Genomic DNA, 19,050 nt, shown 5'->3' on the forward strand with positions numbered 1-19,050 from the left:
ACTGTATGCTGAGTGTGTGTCTTATAGCTGTCGGTGATTTGTGGATGAATTAAAATTCTATTGATCCAGTAGAGTTTTCCCAGCCTTCCCTCGAGGTGATGTGGTCACGACTGTGGTTTAATCATCACTGCGCTGTGCTGACTGCATTTATTGGAAACAGTGGTTATTTCACGATTTACAAGGGGGCGTAATGATGAGCTTATACACACCCACATGCACACAAAACAGGCCTATGTGATGGCTTAAATGATTGACTTTATTACAAATTCATCACATGGTTTCCACTTGGATTAAAGATTACACCACAATTCATGAGTTGTGGTGACTTTCAGATGCTGAATAGTTTCAGAGACAACCCAGAGAACGGCTTCCTTTCCTGGTCTGAGTGTGATTCAGATAATTATCTGACTGCAGAAAATAGGCTCAATGGCACATGTAAGTGAACAGAGAAATTAAGATTAATATGGTACTGGATTGTTTCAAGAAAACTAAATAAGCACAGGAGTGTGGGGACATGCAAGACAAAAGCCCCATAATGTTTCCCATACGGAGTAATTTACAGGATTGGTAATATGAGATATTACTAATATACATCGTTAATTCTTGTTTTTTAATCATAATATATTCTAATGCATATTTCAAAACTTGGCGTTAAAGATGTGATTTTTCTTTTGCATTTCAGTTTTACTAATTTGGTGGTTAAGCAATAAGATGCAAATTGCAGTAGATAAGTCTTTCCAGTAAGTTGTGTGAGAATGACTCAAGCAGTAGTAAGCCCAAGGATCAGTGATGTCGAAACTAAGGTGTGGCAGTTCTGCGTGGTTACTGAGCGTAGCAGCCGCGCTGACTGTGCGATAACAGCCGCACTGCACCTTTAACTAAACACTGGAGCGTATTTACTGAGTGACGTCAGACGCAGGCTGCGTGCTGAGTGTGGGCAGGAAGCGCAGAGAGCTCACGGCGTCAAGCTAACTAGAGCCAGCGAGAAATGTACCGGAAATAAAAAAAACTCGCCTTCAAGAGAAAACAATTATTACATTGATATAATAATTAGCGACAAGAGTACGAAAATAAACAAGTGTAGCAAACTGTGCATTGTTTTATACATCAAGTAATGAAACTGTAACGGTACGGACTTTGCAGGACATATCATTTTGATTTTATTTGATTTATCTAATTGCACACAATCAAACTTAGACAAAACAATACACCCTAAAACACGACATATACTTTGGCATGGAAAGGGAAAAGAGTGTGAGGTCAGAAACCGGGGGGGGGGGGTGATAAATACATACTAAAAACGAGACAAATAATTACAAACTTACAAATAATTACAAACGATGGGAGGGAGTTTATATTAAATAGAAAAAAAAAGTATGACACTTTTATTTTGAAAAATTTAACGGGAAGACATGGGTTCCAGTGACATGTGACTTGACAAAGAAAGCAAAGGGCGCACGGTGGCTACTTGAACGAAAACGGGGGAAGCTTGCTCAAGAACCGGCTAGGCTGGCTGTCGTTCGGGAACTCAACATGCTACAATACAAATGCTGAACGTGGGTCCAAAACAACCGTATTTACCCCCTGAACGGCGATAACTGACGGCCACGCCCCGTATCCACCGACCAGAACCCGTACAAAAGTGCTGGCGGAGGCGCAACGGTGAGCGGTTTGAAACCCAGCAGGGCGGCTATAGTGGGCTCACAGCGGAGAGAGGAAGCGTGCCTGTCGGCTGTTTTGGGGAACCATGAGAGAGTACAAAGTTGTGGTTCTCGGGTCCGGAGGGGTCGGTAAATCCGCGTTGACCGTCCAGTTCGTGACGGGATCTTTCATAGAGAAATACGACCCCACGATAGAGGATTTCTACAGGAAGGAGATCGAGGTGGACTCCTCTCCGTCCGTCCTGGAGATCCTGGACACGGCGGGGACCGAGCAATTCGCTTCCATGCGAGACCTGTACATCAAAAACGGGCAGGGTTTCATCCTGGTCTACAGTCTGGTGAACCAGCAGAGCTTCCAGGATATCAAGCCGATGAGGGATCAGATCATTCGGGTTAAAAGGTACGAGAGAGTGCCGATGATTCTGGTTGGAAACAAAGTGGACCTGGAGGGGGAAAGGGAGGTCTCGTCCGGTGAGGGGAAGGCACTGGCGGACGACTGGAACTGCCCGTTCATGGAAACTTCAGCCAAAAATAAAACCTCGGTGGACGAACTGTTTGCAGAGATTGTCCGACAGATGAACTATGCCTCAACACCAAATGGCGACGACCAGTGCTGTTCGTCTTGTGTCATTCTTTAAGGAAAAGGGCAACCATAAAGTTTTATTCTTTGTTCGGTTTTGAGTTTGCAATGGTAAGTTGAGACACCAAACACTGAAAATGTAAAGCTGTCATTTGTTTATATTAAATGTTAATGCATTAAGAGACACTTACTGGTAGGCTACCTATAAACATGGTATCCTGTCTTAACACATAGAATAAGACATAAGATAATCCTTTATTAGTCCCACAGTGGGGGATTTAAAGTGTTACAACAGCAAAAGAGCATACTGAAAATAAATAATATATAATATAATAAAAGTATCAGTAAGAGATATGAAATATAATAATAGCCTATGAACACATAAGAAAACAAATTTACAGTTAAAAGTAGCTAAAACAGTTTTCAAAAAAGGGCAAGTGACCGTAAAACACAAAAATTATATAGTGTGTGTGTGTGTGTGTGTGTGTGTGTGTGTGTGTGTGTGTGTGTGTGTGTGTGTGTGTGTGTGTGTGTGTGTGTGTGTGTGTGTGTGTGTGTGTGTGTGTGTGTGTGTGTGTGTGTGTGTGTGTGTGTGTGTGTGTGTGTGTGTGTGTGTGTGTGTGTGTGTGGTCCATGTAAAATAGGATACAGAGTAGTGAACAGCAGTATACCTGATGTAATGCTAAATTTGTTTTTACCTTAGTGTGTTTTTTAGTTTATTATCAGTTGCTGTTCATATAAGCTAGTTTCCACAGGTAGGCCTAACATGCAGTAGGACACTTGGAGTCTGTTGTTTTGCTAAGAAGATTGGGGAAGTGTCTGACTCATTTGCAGAACTGGAGGGACAAGCTATGACTGACTTAATTAGGTTCACAGAGTTAGTAGTTGAATCACTACACCTACAGTCCGGAGTTGTTAAACAACCGCTCAAATTATATTTTCCAGAACGACGTTAATAGGAGTCGGAAGAGTCAATTTTCTTGTATGGCCTTTTTGTTGTTGTTGTTTTGTTTTTTGATGAGCCGAGCCCAGAATTAGCCTTGAAAGCTGTGTATTTTTTCTGTATCTTTTGTCAGAGGTTGTTGTCGTAGTTCATTCATGATTCTTCTTATCTCTTGTCTGTGGCAGTGTGTTGCAGCAAGTGTGTACTGTTGAGCTCTTCTTCGTGTCTCGCCCTGGCCTTGGAGGAAAATACAGGGAGGAATGCTTCAGGGGGACGAGAGGAGGAGGAGGGGAGCAACTGAGACTCAGAGGGATGGGTCCACTCTTCAGGAATTCTGCTGTGTTGGAGTATCTTTGCTGCACGATCAGTGTCCACCATTGATGTCAATGCTGTCAGATCCAGAGTTTCCTCAACACTTCCCTTGCTAGTTCCAACTGTACTCACAACTGGAACTAAACCCCTATGGAAACTATATGGAGGGCAACACTTAGAGATGCCCACAAATGGATATTTCTGTATAAGAAGACAGAGAGATAGAGTATATTTTGTTAAATAAACTGCAAAGTCTGGGGTGGGTGAAGATTTGGGTGGTATCTCTGCCTAGCCCATTTTGGAGCAATGCTCTACAACACTCCAAATCCTATTTTCTTTTCCAAAGTCAAAAGAAATTGACACCATTTATCTGCTGGTGGAACAAACATGATGAGTGCCACTTTTTGTCTTCTTCATCTCCTCTTCAGTGTGTGAGAGAGGACCTTAACTGATGTGACATGGGGACGGTGACCCGATCGCCCTTGTGTCAAGTGCCTTTCCAAAACAAATCAGCTGTTCAAAATTTAGTGCCAACCTACAATATCACCAAAAGAACCCTTCAACATGGCAATCCACAATTTAGTGAACTGTTCTTCTGGATAATCTTGTAGGGGTGGAGGCTGAAAAGAAACTACAAATAGGCTTTTTGTTAATGGAATGGTGGTTTTTCTGTATGTTTTTACGTTGGCCTTTTTGAAGTCTAAGGTGTTAATTTTGCAATGTCCACTTAGTCTGGCCAAACCTATATCTTGAAATGCACAGGTACTGGAATCTTCCTCGACGTGATAACAACACCAACAGCTTATTTCCAGACCCCTTAAATCAAAATTTTGTTTATGTTTATTTTGTTGTTTTTAACAGGATATGTGATGATGTACCGTTGAAAAATCTAACCTGATTGTAAGTTTAATGTCAGACCAGCCCTTTAACAATGGGCTGTCTGTTTAGAAAAAAAAAGACTTTTAATACAAATTGCATTTTTTTAAAAAGAAACCATGCTGTGTTTTCTCTTTGTTGACATCTACTTGTACCACAATGGCTACGTGCCAGTTTGCTAATCCTAAACAAAGTTGTCATGAACAGCTTGGACACAACATTGTCAGCCCTCAAACACCAGCTAAGTATACTTGAATACACACACAAATAACTGGATTATTACAGATACCCACCATAATACAGTAGGTAAACAAGTGAATGTCTGTTGAGTGCATGATTTACAGTAACATGACATCCTTAAAACAAAAACTTACATGAGGTGTTTGATAGTTGAGTACAGACCACATGCTACAAGGAAATAGGAGAACAATAGGAAAATGCAATGTGTTTGATTTTTATGTTGACAAATGTACTAGCTGGAGATTTCTTTCTTGCCTCTTTGATGACCCTTTGCCGTATTCACCGCCAAAATGGGATTTAGATCATAACACCTCTGTTTTATCATTCTCTCACTTATTAATAGACGAGGCCGAGCCATGCGGCTCTAGAGAAATGTCTCTTTTAACTGTGTGGGTGTAGTAGTGTTTCAGCCAAGCCTGGGTGCAGTGTGTGGGTGTAGTGGTGTGATGTGTAGAGGCCGGTATGCCTAGAGCAGGCCCCCGCGCTCTGCTTCTGTTTACCCACAGGGATTACCTAGCCCGGGCTGGCTGGTTGACAAGCTTCACGTAGAGTTCAGTCTTTCTGAGAGTTTATATGTGCTGGGCTTTAAGCTTTACTGTATATGTGTTGTGTTATGGTATGTGTCTTATGAGTCGGAGCATATGTGTCTGCCTGTCACTGTCCTGCACAGGCTCAGGCTATGTAGGACTGTGTAGGCCTGGGTATCTGTGCCCGTTAGCCAGTTTGAGCAATAGTACCGTACGCTTGCCTTCAACATGTGACCTGAGGGGCACGGGGAGGTCAGGGTACGGGTTTGTGTGAGAGGGTAATTCAGTGTGAATATTGCATCGAACAGGTGCAATTGAACAGTGGTGTACATTAGAGATGGGCAGCCTTTTTAAATCAATATTTATATAAATATGCTTTGGCATTATGTACAGTGTTACGTAATGCCAATAAAGTAATTTTAATTGAATTGAATATACCCCAAAATAATAAATGTATGCAAAGTTCCATGTTGAAATAATTAAATGTATGCATATTGCTGTGAACTGTGTTCCACTGCAATGCAATGTATGTGAAAAATATCCTCGTGAATGATTATGTAATTTATTATGTAACCATTTGATTTACATCATTAATTAAGACATGAGGATTTGCTATTGATAACACTATGTTAATATCATCCATCGATATTAGGGTTTGACTAAACGTTGATATTAAATCTCGTCAGCAATCTTTACAAGATTTTGCAGATTCTTTCGGTGTGTAAAAAGGAAACAATGAGCATATACACATTCTGGGTACTTTGCTCACTCCGTAAAGGCTGAGAAAGAAAGCTTTAGTGAAGAGGTGTTTTGTGTATGTGTGACTGTTGATAGCAGGTCTCAGATCTTCCTTACAAGTCGTGGCTAGTTTACAAAATGCGCAGTATCTGTAAAGTCAAGGCTGATGGCATTTATCCTCCAAGGCTTTGAAACAGAATGTGTAATTAGACATAGAGTTAAACTGGTGGTGGGTGAGAGGGAGAAGTTATTACAGCTATGCCCCAGATACTGTAAATGTACCCCCCCACCCCCACCCCACCTTCGACTGCTGCGCAGCTTCTGTCTCTTGCTGTAGTATAAACATATGATAGCTGAAGAATTTGCCCTTTGGAGAGAAAGGGGCCTGTCGAGTTCCTGTTTCTTTTTATCTATCTGTTTTTTTTAAGAAATGCGAGAAGGTGAAAGTTTAACTTCCTGCCTACTTTCACACAATTCAGTCAGCACCAATATTGTATTAAAAAGTCTGGTTCTTAGTTTAATTGATTTAATTCTCTAAGATGTTAATTTGCAGTATGTTGCAGCTGCATTTTTGCATACCTGAATGGCAGTGTTTCTTTATTATTATTATTTTAACAAATTTTAATTAGGCTATTTTTAAACTTTTGGTTTCAGTTGCAGCTAACAGGAAATCAGTTCAGGTTTACAGATGGCTCAGCTTGTCAGTGGTTGCTGGTCATGGGAGATGGTCATGTGATGTGGTTGCCATGGTTAAGGGGGGTTGGGATGTGGTATGGCTGCTCGGGGTGGCCTCGTGACCTATGGGAATTCTGTCACTGCTGGAATGGTGACTGTAAGAGAGGAGGGTGTCGGTCTGTTTGATCATCTTTTTCTCTGTTGCCATAAACATATTTTCTTTGCTCGTGATGGGAAGTTATTTTGCTCTGGTTGAAATAAACTAAATATGTATTTATTTTAGTGATCAAGATATGGGTTGAGTGTGTTGTTTGCTGCACAGAAATGTGGTGTTTCTCTTTTCTTTTTGCTGTTGGTCGCAGTTGCTCTGGCAGGAAGTATTGCGACAGAGCCAGTGAGAGTGGGTGGTGTGTGTTTGCATTTTTTACATGGGACTTAATCACTATATAGGCTCCTTGGTGAATTACAGACTTCTCTTTCTCTCCCAACGTCATCGTGCTATTTTTGAGGCTCTGTTGTGTTCAAGAGTGTGTTTTTTGCCTGGTTTTCTTGGCAGATGTGCCTGTGATGTACTGTATCTAAGGCAGTGTGGTCTCTAGAATCCATTTGACTCGATCTCCATTTTCGTGTTTCGTGTTTATCTTGACACATCACACCACTCAGCACCTATAAGTTAAAAAAAAGTACACTACATGTTAATCTTTCAATTATTTGTTTCGTCTACGAAATGTTTGAGAATATTGAAAAATACCTGTCACAGTGTCACTAGGCATTTTTAAATTGGGTGTTTTTTTTATATAATACATTTAGTTTATATGCATCAGCATCGTTAATTTTATAGTTTGTGTCACAGTCCCTTTCTTTTTGTGTTGGGTATCACCATAACAACACAGGAATAACCATTCAATCCTTGTTTGTCTTCCCCTAGAAGGCTGAATGAGCTTTGTTTTTTCTCTTTCAGTCAAACATGGACACACACACACACACACACACACATTGCAGTTAACCCACATTGTGCACCTTTAAGCCCATTGCAGTTTAGATAACTGCAGGATTCCTACACCAAGATTGTGTCCAGACACAAGCAGCAGAGACATCAGACCTCCTCTGTACCATGTTCCCTCACTGGAACAGTGTGCTGTTAGCTTCCCTATTATCCAGCCATTACATAGTCCATCAGAATATCATGCTCTTTGACCATACTGCATTTAAGTGTGATATTTTGTCATGAGATTGACAGTAGATTGTAAGATATCTCAAAGAAAGTTATATCTATTACATTCATTTTGGAGTGCTGCTGTCTTATTCTATACAGAAGTGTGGACTTAGTATTTAGATAGTATTAGTATTTCTCATTGCGTATGTCTACCGAGCAAGGCAAAATTTAACAAAGGTCAGTCGACTGATTATCCATAAGTTTGTCATTCAGCTCTGTAAATCAGGGAGTGGCCTTCTCATTCAGAGCTGACATGGGAATGCCCCAGAATTCCTCTCATTCCTCTCATTCCTTTAACTGTAATGTCTGGACATGTCTTTATCCTGAACTGGAAGAGAGATAGATCGGAGGAGAAAATTGAGATGTGAAAAGTAGTGGTATTTATGTGGTCTTTATGGTTCATTTTAGGTCTTTGGCCTTGAGGTTGCCCTTCGTGTCCTATTGGAAATTGCTTTTTCTTGTTGTTTCATATCTTGCCTTGTTTTGACTTTCCTGATCCCGACTCTGATAGAGTTCAAGGGAGGAATATCACCAAGAAGCTACTACAAACACAAAGGTAGTGAAAGAGAAAAAGAGCAGATGAGATAAAGGATAAAAGAGAGAGTGCAGGGTTTGTCTAAACAGGCCCCCAGACACCGCCCCACTGTGTCACAAGATGGATCCCACTGGGCACGAAGTCAAACTGCTCTTTCTACCCATCTTTAGATAATCATAGCACAGTTGCCTTGTTTCGCACCAGAGCTCGATCTGAAAAGGAAACTAGGCCAAATGAGCCAGCCAGACAGGACTAGTTACTTGCAGTGTCCCATGTGTGGATGCATAGCTTTTGCTGGTGTCAGTGAAGACAAGGAATGTGTAAAGACCTGATTTGTAATTGAGCTCAGTTGCCATCAGTGTTTTAATTATGATGGGAAAAATCTGGTCATTAAGTCTGTGGAGCCATGGCAGGGTGCAATCTGATATTTCTGTAGGTCTAATTAAATATATAATTGGCATCTTGAGCTGTGTGAATAAATTCTTATGTATGTCTTATGAATGTATAGGCTATTAAGACCTGCAATAACATCTCTGATAGTATGTTGTTACCGTTACTGAATCAGGCGCTGTGTTCGACACTTGTCTGCAGTTGCTCTCCAGTCGGCCTCAGCAGCAGCTCCTAAGGTCCGGGTGTGGTTTCTCACTTGAATGACAGGCCAGCTTCTCTGCCAAAGGAATTACAAGAAGAACGTCCTTGAATACTTCCATTTAGTTTGTTTGTGTCCCTGTTTGATCATAGGCCTACATCAGATGTTTAGAAGTGATGCATTAGGTCACATTTCGAGACATAATTTGGACCAGACCATGCTATTTGAGTGATTCTGGAAAGTTTGGGTGAAACCACAGAGGAGCGAAGTTAGAAGTTTGAAACTATTGGTACTGATTATAACCCGGGAGATTATTTGTGTGATATAATAATACCCACACACTCTTACCACTGCCACCCCCACCACAAGGATGTCTCAGGGCACAGTTAGTAACACATCATCTCTGGTTCTGGATTGGGTTGTACCAGTTATTTGAAGATCTATTACATAGTTTGTGTTTAAAGTCCCTTTCTAAAAAGTACAAGCTAGTTTCAAACAAGTGGTTTACTAAATATGGTTGCATCTTCAAACATAAAAGACTAGTAGATCTGTACCTTCCAGTGAAGCTGCGGTAAATAGCCTCCACTATACCAATTTTAGTGGGACAACAAGGGGCAAATTTATTCTTTATTTCTTTGTTTTTATCTTTTATGCCTTTATAGGCCTACATGAAGGACGGTGTTTTCCAGAAGGTTTTTTTACACTTGACAGCAAGCCGGCAATTTGGCTGCCTTTTTGCTGGCGTGGTCCGTGTAATCAGACAAGTTGCCAGCCTGATTTAGCCCCCAAATGTGCCGGCTCAGACTCTACACATATTGGCGGCTCGATTCCATGTAAATAGAGTTTTGCGGCTTGCCGGCACATTGGGCGGAGGTGTAAATTACATGAACTGTTACGACCCACAGCCAGGCGTTTTAAAAGCAGGAAACAGCTGATCACAGAAACAAAAATATAGAACGTTGTGATGAGCTGGCAGTATAGAAAGTGGTAACTTCTCAGATATTGTTTTATCCAACTGTTTTTAAATACTTTACAAATGGCCAAAACGCATCAAAAAGCTGTTTATAAAAATACCTGTGTAAGTGTGGACTAGGCCTTAGTCTAACGTTATTGGCCTTATGTCTTGTAATGTGATATTGTTTTATTCTTATTAATGTTGTGAGGTGAAATGTTACTCCTCAGTCTAATCATATTGCTTTCTCAGTTGGTTCAGTTATCTTCGCAACATTTACACTTAGCTAGTGAGTTTAAACCCTTTCTAATATTTTTAAGATATAAAAATCTCCAACCAGTTACCACAGTTATAACTCATCTCAGCCTAAACTTCCTGGTGCAACTGACTACTGGTGGGAGTTACTGGACAGGATGCTTGATGTCAGTGGGGTTTGAACCTTGGCCTTGTGGTGAAAGAAATCTGTCTTCACTCACTACATTATTTTGCCTTCCGCTTTGCTCAGAGTTGAACTTTTCACAACTTGCAACCAGCTTCATCTTCCTGCCCTCCTTTCCTCTCCATCCCCCCCATCTGGTAGATCTGTGGTCAGAAGAGGGTTTGTGGCATCCTCCTCCAGGGCCTGATCCGTGGTCATGTGACTGCCTCCCACCACTCTCGCGTTGCCCTCCTGTCACCACAGCAACGTCCGCATTCTGACTAACATGCCGTGACATCCGTGACCTTCCTCCCCCATTTGCAATCCCATTTCTTTTTCTCATTCTTCAATCATCTTTTGCCCCTTCTCTCAGTTTCTGACTGTTGTTATTATTACTCTATATTATGTCATTCCCGCCACCTCTTTCTTACAATTCGGTTTGTTATCCGTGTCAAGGAATTTGTTACTCTGTGCTTTTTAGGTTCAGGATGTCCATTTTCCTTGGTGGGGCGAGAACTAAAGAGACTTTTAAAGATGAAATTGTCTAGGTGTGTTTATACAGATATTTACGTCTCTATCTGTCTGCTTCCTTCCATCACCCAGTTATGATTCCAGATTCATCATCAAACTTTTCTCCCGAGGCAGGCTTATACAACATCTCTTTTATAACCTAAACAACCAGGGGGCAGAAAAAGAACCTTGTGGGAGAGAATATCTACAAAAAGAAAAGCTGTTATCATGTATAGTGACCAGTATGTGTGCTTTGCCTTCCTGCGTTGCTTGTGTGTGCTCTAATGATAAATCTTTCTGTAATCTTGTCCAGGACAGTCTGGATATTTCTCACATTTTCAACCCAACATATAGATGCAATGACCATGACATGGCCAAAATGTCATGTTCATAACTTTCTAAAAACCATCACATTACCAAAAATTAAATTAAATTTTATGTATAGTGCCTGATTATAACAACATGTATCTCAGGATACTTAACATATAGAGTAGGTCAAGACCACACTCTATGACATATTCATGATTTACAGCGACCCAACAGAGCCCAGATCAGCTCATCAGCGCAGCTCTTCGAATAACATTTAACTTATCTTGCTGGTTTTAAATGAAAACTGAAATTCTAACCAACCAAGGAATGAACACTGACATATCAAGGAAATGGAGAAAGTATTATTTCTTCAGAACCTGTTTTTGTTTTCTCAAGAGTTTATTATTTGGATTCTTGTGAACACATTCCATGCCGTCAGTACGTAATATTCAGTTAAACTGGGCCCTTAAAAGTAAAAAATTAAAAAAAATTAAAAGTCAAAAATGAAACTTGTAGATTGTCTTTATATATATATATATATATACATATATATACAGTATAATATTATTTTCTACATGTTTAATGTTTTTATTTACCATTTTGGAAACATTTTTCCTAATATGGTCCAGGAAGTGTGCATGGACAAATAAATGTGTGACACAGCTGACTGTTCACTTAGTTGTTAAATTACATAGGGGCCCCACCCAGAATGCCCAAGTATTTGTCTCACACACCAACACACTGCAGCAGGAAGTGAGCGTGACGATGCAGCTGTCAGAATCAAACATTCATACCTCTGCAGCCTGAATCACTGTCAACACATATCACCAGGTCATTACAGCATGAGTCACACATTGGTCTCTTTCATTTTCGCTGAAACTGCTATGTTATTTTAGTGCTGACATTGTACAGTGTATACAATCATACCTGCATGGGCACTTGCCTTATTGATTTCACATGCAATAGCATAATGACCATAAATGACGATGTCATTATATGTTGTAGATGTAGCAGGAGCACCAGATATGACCTTATACACTGGATTGATTTCTGGGAATTTTGGAGAAGCTTAGGCTCTGAGGAAATTGCTCATATCCTGTGTGGAGCTGTGGAAGAGGAAGTCTCCTGTGACAGTGGGAATCTCCAGTCTACTGACCCACATCACTGTGCTCTCAGTCCTGCTGGACTATTGCTTTGCAGTGTTAAAGTAAATACTTTAGACCAATGGAAATTTGAATTATAAGTCATAATCTTGATGTCAGAAAATGTTGCATTGATATGTTGGTGCCGTTATATGTAAATGTGCCATGTTAACAACAGTCATGTTTATTTTTAGTATTTTTCTATACATGACATTATTTGGATACTTGAGGCTTATCCTACATTAGGGCGACCAGACCAGAAAATGAAAAAACAAAGATTTTGACCAAACGACAAGTATAGTTGCAAAGCCAACCAGATCAACTGCCGCCAAACCAGAGCTCAGAGCAGAATGCCCATATTTCTGGTATTTTGATTGGTGGAATAGCTGTGGGCTAGAATATTATTTTCCCTTTGTGAGAGGCAGCTACAGGTTTGTGATTCTTTCATAGAATTCATGCATTTAGCCAGCTATAGTACATACAGCAGAAATATCATTGATTGGCTAGGCGAACTAAAGGTGTTCTTGTAGGTGTTTCTGTTTATCATCTATAAACATTTGATTTATATGTGTATTAATTATCTACAATGCTTGTGATAAAACAGATGTTTGTCTGTCAGCTACATATATTGTTAACATTATGAGCAGCGCTGCAACTAACAACTGTTTAGTACTACTCTACGGCACATAGTTTTAATATTATGACATTTCAATGTCACTATAGCTCCTTAGAGGTAGTTGGTAATTTGTCATTAAATAAAACCATCACAAACGTATTATAAACTATTCATCACAAACTTGTGCCAGCCTGTCAGTGTCAGTGATGACCAGTGATGCCACTAACGCGTTAGCCTACTTAGTAACGCTACTCTAATCTCTGACTACTTTTTTTTCATAAACAGGTAGGCTAGTCTATTTCCAAATCAGTAGTCAGATTAAATTGAATTTGCTAAGTCACTGTGCGTTACTGTGTGTGACAGACCCACCTCTTCATAGTGAATATTCTTGAGCTGAGTTGTATATGCTCTGACAAGTTGTCTCCCTCCAGTCGCGTAAGCATGGTTAAAATGTTTAGAGCTAAACAATCTTTAGAATAATCATCCAATAGCAGCGGGATGTACCAAAAGTTTAAAAAGTCTTCTGTTCAAACTGGGCAGGCTACATATTATATCCAGTTTAGTTAGGCTCTGGCGAAGACAGTAAACTTAAAAGCAGATGATGATGACCTCAAAACCATATCTTTTCTAAAACCATATACCCCAAGTTGTCATTCAACATGAACTGTGGAATTTTCAATTTAAAACTGTTCCCAAAATCTTGTGAAAATCATATGGTGTAAGGAGGAGGCCTTAGTTTGGGTGAAGTGTCTGGCTGAAAATGCCCCCGGTTTTTGTCCCAGAAATCTGGTCACCTTATCCTACATGTTAAAATTAGTGTCCTGCTATTAGAGCACACGATACAAACAACTCATCAAAGAATTACTGAGCGTTCCAGTAGTGTTCAAAAACTCAACAGGGTATCTTTAATGTGCTTAATAGTGCATTCATAGAATTGGCACAATGGAAAACCTGATTTTGGACCTATATTCCAACCTTGTAGTCACACCAGATAGCTATATCTTAAAATGCCTGATTTAGTTGTGATTTATATTCTAAACGGTTTGTAAGTGACTTGGGCCATATTTAATACAATAATAGAGCAATGGTAGGAGTGTGTAGGGTAATTTGAGACCATAGCTATTTGACATTTTTCTCCATTATGACAGATCACACTCTTAGTGGTGTGATCTAACTTAGTCAGTCTCTGCCTGTGAAAATTACATCCAGTCCTGTTTACTTTTTTTTAGTGGTGTCACACTGATATTTGAAGTCTGTTTGTGCTCATATGCAAATATCTCACAAGGCAACAGGCACAATAAGATCACCGAAGCGCATGTTAACAGATGGGAGCTGCACATACATCTGGAGCTCACTGCTCCTTTCTGCCTTTGGCATCCTGTGCTTGGTTACAAAGTAATTTGCTGATCAATGGGTGTTCTCAAATTCACTGTCTGGCTGCTGAGATTTCAGTGTGTCATAATCCTGCTGCCTGTGGGCGTTTACCAAAAGAAAACACTAGATAAAATATATATCCCCCGGGGATCAATCTTTCATCATCACAGGCATTGAAATCAAAAGTAGAAGGTGAGAAAAACCTACTGTTCTCAGGGAACTGACTGGCTTCATGTGGAGCCTGGGTCTTGGAGTTGATGCAGCAGTTGTATGTTACAATGGGCAACCCATAGCCTTTAGTACAACTCCATATCAACTGCACAAAGTACACATGATAGTGTCCACCATAATACTTGTCACATGTGTCATATGATGTGAGAATGGTGTCCAGTGTTGGTGATCAGTGTGCTGACAGGAAGGAAGGGTGTTTCCATCTAAGACTTCCTGTCCTGCTGTGTGACTCAGTGCCGGTCCTTGTGCTGCTCTTATCCTTTTCCCTTCGCTCTTATCTTTCTCTCTGCCCAAGGGCATGTCTAAGCATATCCCCACTTCTCCCATTCCCATTTTTCTTCATTAACTTTATTTGCTGCGGTTCAGCCCATCTGTCCAGGTTTTGGAAAGTCAACATGTTATTGACTATCTGCTCGCTGCAAGAATCTGCTTTCTTTATATCTCCCACTTCCTGTTTTAGCCTGTTTTTTTTTACAGGAACTACTTTCACTTTTTTTGCCAAGAGTTTGATGAGAATATGCCTTTCTCATGTCTACACAGTAAATATGAGGCGGTACAGCAGCTGATTAGCTTAGCTTAGCACAAATACCAGAAACAGCTAGCTTAACTCTGTCCAAAGTTATAACTCTACCTGCTGAACTATTTTTGGCAGGGCGCATGATGACAAGACTCCAGGAAGTTGTTTTCAGTTATTTGAACAAGATATACTATGATAATTTGTGAGCTTGAGAGGTGCTGCGAGACATATTCTATTACCTTTGGACAGAGCCAGGTTAGCTGTATCCAGTCTTAATGCTAAGCTAGGCTAACCAGCCGCTGGCAGTAGCTTTGTTTCCACTGTACACACACAAGAGTGGTATCAAATGTCTCTTGCCAAGAAAGCCAATCAGCATATTTCCAAAAATCAAACTATTCCTTTGTGCCACACTGCAGGTCTCTCATTCTGGCTAATGTCATTAGTGTCATCGTGTAGGGGGAATCATATGACACAGTGTTATTATTGCTCTTTAGTTATTTACCCTGACACACACACACACACACACACACACACACACACACACACACATAAATAAATTCCACCATGCCACATATCCTGTAGAGTTGGTTTTCACCCCCGGTAACCTTGAAGCCAGACAAATGGCTATCCAAACACACGCATGTGCACAGGCTCACGCAAATGACAGGTTTCCTACAGTGTGTCACACATGAGTGCACATCTCTTAATGCTCATAACATGTCGCCAGCCCTAACCCTTGTTCCTCTTTCTTCTTCCTGTCCATGGATCCAGCCTCTGAGCTGGCCTCCTCATGTCATCCCAGGGTGCGTGAAATCCAGAACATATGGGCTCTGAGGGGCTTAGTGGACCTCCAGCCAGCCCCCCCTTGGATGGCCTGCTGTGTGAGGGCAATTTGGTAGGCATGTTGTCATCTTTTCAGGTGCTGCATACTTCCTGTCTGGAGAATGAAGAAAAGTCTGAGGGGTTATCATCTTGTCATCTCACTACCCCATCCCCTCCTCTTTTGCCCGTCTGTCTGATTTGATTGAAGCGCTAAGTTTCATATATTGTAAGCAAATAATAATAATAAATAATTACTTGACTCAGTAAAGCATCAGCTTGTTGTGTAATGATTATTTGGTTTGTGATCTGTGGATTTCAGCAATCCAGAATGAGCAGATGGCTCTATCTCGCTCACCAATGACTCTCTCTTCTTCTCTCCATCACTTTTTTTCCCATGTGCACATGTCTGTGTTAATGTGTGAGCCTACGTGTCTTTGTGTCTGAGTGTGAGTGTGTTGTTTTAGGAATGTCTACTCTGTGGACCATATGGTACTACGCTGCCTGCTGGGCAAAGATAAATCCTGCATGCAAAGGCAGCAGAGTCCCTCGTACACACACACACACACACACACACACACACACACACACACACACACACACTCACACACACACTCACCAACCACACACTTAGCCCAACCTCAGTTTCATGTACTTGCATTGTGCATTGTTATTAGACTGAATCTTCACGTCTGTTGTTGTATAACAGTGATACCCAACAGGCCTGTCTTGTGTTCATCTGTCAGTCTCTCTGCTCCCCTTCGCTGTCGTCCTTCCTCCTCCTCCTCCTCCTCCTCCTCTTTGGCAGATTTGCGTTCTGCCAGCCTACATCTCATTCTTTCCATCTTTCTATGAAGCAACTTGCCCCCCAGCCTACCTGAGTCATCATAATGCAGAAGTCAACTCATACCTTCTTCCCACACATCCAACCACACGGAAGTGTGTCTACCTTGTTAGTTCATAGAACTGTACGTTCCTGTTCTGTTTCTCCTTTTTCTCTCTTCTCCTTCTGATTGTTTCCCTCCCTCCATCTCCCTGACTCTATATGATTATTAAATGTTTAATTATTGCATAAACTTCACAATTGGAAGGACCATACGTTTTCATGTTTTAGCCCATTTACTACAAACCATGCTTAATTGCAGACAGGGCTGTAAAAAAAACTTTTTGGCTCACCTGTCAAGGGGACCAGTAGATGAAAGAATCTACCGGCCAAGTAAAATTTTTACCGGCCCAATAATAAATTGCCTCTTTTTGTTGCATATACATCTGTTTCAGTACTTTTTGAGATAACAGTATTATATAGCAATACATGCTTAGAAAAGAGGCCAAAGTATTATTTAGACATTAACTTTAATATTATTAATTGAATTTCAAAACGTTGCAAATTGAAAACTTTAACAGTGCAAAACTTTGATAAAGGAAACATTCATTGATTACTAGGGCTGCCCCCAAATAGTCGACCAAGCAATGGTCGACCAAAAAATCATTAGCTGACCAAAATTTCACAAATTCATTTGTCACAAAACATTTGAAGCTGTGTCTTGTCAAAACTAAGTGAAAATCTATGTGACTGGCGACTGGCTTAAAGGCTGGAGGGCTTTTAATTTGAAGGACCAGATACAGAAAGCTGTGACATTCACTCACTGTCAGTGTTTTTAACACAGTAGGCAGGTCCCTTCGACATCACAGTTAGATAGTAAATAATTAATAGCCATTCATGTAGGGAAAGACGTCTAAAATATGGGAACACTTTGAAAAGAACAAGAATGACCCAAAGAAAGGCACATGCAAACTTTGCAAGAAAAACTATCACTTGTCCACAACGAACATGACCTACCACCTTAAAACATGTAAGTAATATTAGCCTAGCTACCTGCCCATGTTCCGACCTATGTTTCCGACAGTCTCTTTGCTGATTTTTTCTGACACATTCAGAATTATATCCTGATATAATTTGCTGATGTTTCATTTAGAGCATACTCACACTGTCCTTCTGGACCGCGACCCGGACTTTAGGGTACTTGTCCCCCCTCCCTCTTCCCCCCGCGCCCCAGCCCCGTTTGTACTCACACTGCCAGGGCCGGCCAATGCTTCTTGCTGTCCATACGCCATCACGCCGTAACACGTCACACGCATTGATTGCGTGTGTGTGGCTTTGTTTACAAATCTTTCCACAGACCTCTGAGTTTTTGTGCGTCTTGTCGACTGTTTTTGAATATTTTCATCCGACCAAATCTGCAGTAAACACTCCAACTCCGCATCACACCAACGTGGACCTTTCACCGCCATTGTTGTTGTTGTTAAATGTCCGCGCATGGTCCGTCCTTCTATTTACATGTCCGAACAGCCGGACATAACGCTACTGCCGTAGGGCTTGTGCTCGTGCTCGTACACGTGGACAGCCCGCTGGCCGCAGTTGTGCGCGGAGCGGGTGCACTCACACTGCTTAAAGGTACTAGGCTTTAGCTGAAAAAACGGTTTTGGTCGCGGCCAAAAGGACAGTGTGAGAGCCTACTCACAAGGGACAAGTACCCTAAAGCCCGGGTCGCGGTCCGGAAGGACAGTGTGAGTACGCTCTAAGTAGGCTCTAACAGGCGGCACACTTATAGCTAGCGGCTGTTCGCACTTGTAAATAATGCCTAAAAATCCTTGGTCGGGGGCAGCCCTATTAATTACTAATCAGAACTACAGATGGGACCGATCCGATCCAGTATGCATCTCTAATCAGAACTCTTCATTACTGTCTTCAGCAGACACCCTCTCAGACACCATCTTGCCTGCTTCTAACTGAGCTCTTGTGCCACAGCATCATAGCCACCTCTCTCCTCTGTGTTTTCCTCTTTGGTGCAGTCACACCGGGAATGTGCCACGCTTGAATCACAGTTACTGCGCCAAACTTTTAAAGAGCAGTGACATGTAGAAGCGTACTTTGCTTCTGAGGGGAATTGTTTTCTACAGTGGTGACATGGGGGTTGCTACTTTGGTACGACACACAACAAATCACCGGTTTAACGCTAACGCGTCATAATTTATCATTTTATAGCTACTACAATGTTTCGCTATATCATGCATAATTTATTGCACGAGGACAACCATCAGGACAAACATTTACCCACCCGTGGCATGTGGCCCTCCAAAATTAATTAAATCGCCAGGGGGGAGTATTTTAGTTGCATGTGGTGAGTGGTGACCGCTAGTTTATACCCCTGTTTGCAGATTACAGCTAACCATTCTGACAATTCTGCCTAACATTCCCAGGCAACCATT

General features: G+C 41.2%; 1 protein-coding gene across 1 annotated transcript; it reads left to right on the top strand.

Moving 5' to 3' along the window:
- The first annotated feature begins 1,514 nt into the window (after positions 1-1,514).
- LOC310946896 (ras-related protein Rap-2a) lies at positions 1,515-5,476 on the top strand. The gene is made up of 2 exons (XM_083913481.1): positions 1,515-2,352; positions 3,370-5,476. The coding sequence occupies exon 1, from the start codon at positions 1,748-1,750 to the stop codon at positions 2,297-2,299; it is 552 nt and encodes a 183-aa protein (XP_083769607.1). The 5' UTR covers positions 1,515-1,747; the 3' UTR covers positions 2,300-2,352; positions 3,370-5,476.
- Positions 5,477-19,050: the final 13,574 nt, after the last annotated feature.

The sequence above is a fragment of the Echiichthys vipera genome (assembly GCF_963691815.1).
Source record: "Echiichthys vipera genome assembly, chromosome: 5".
Lineage (NCBI taxonomy): Eukaryota > Metazoa > Chordata > Actinopteri > Perciformes > Trachinidae > Echiichthys > Echiichthys vipera.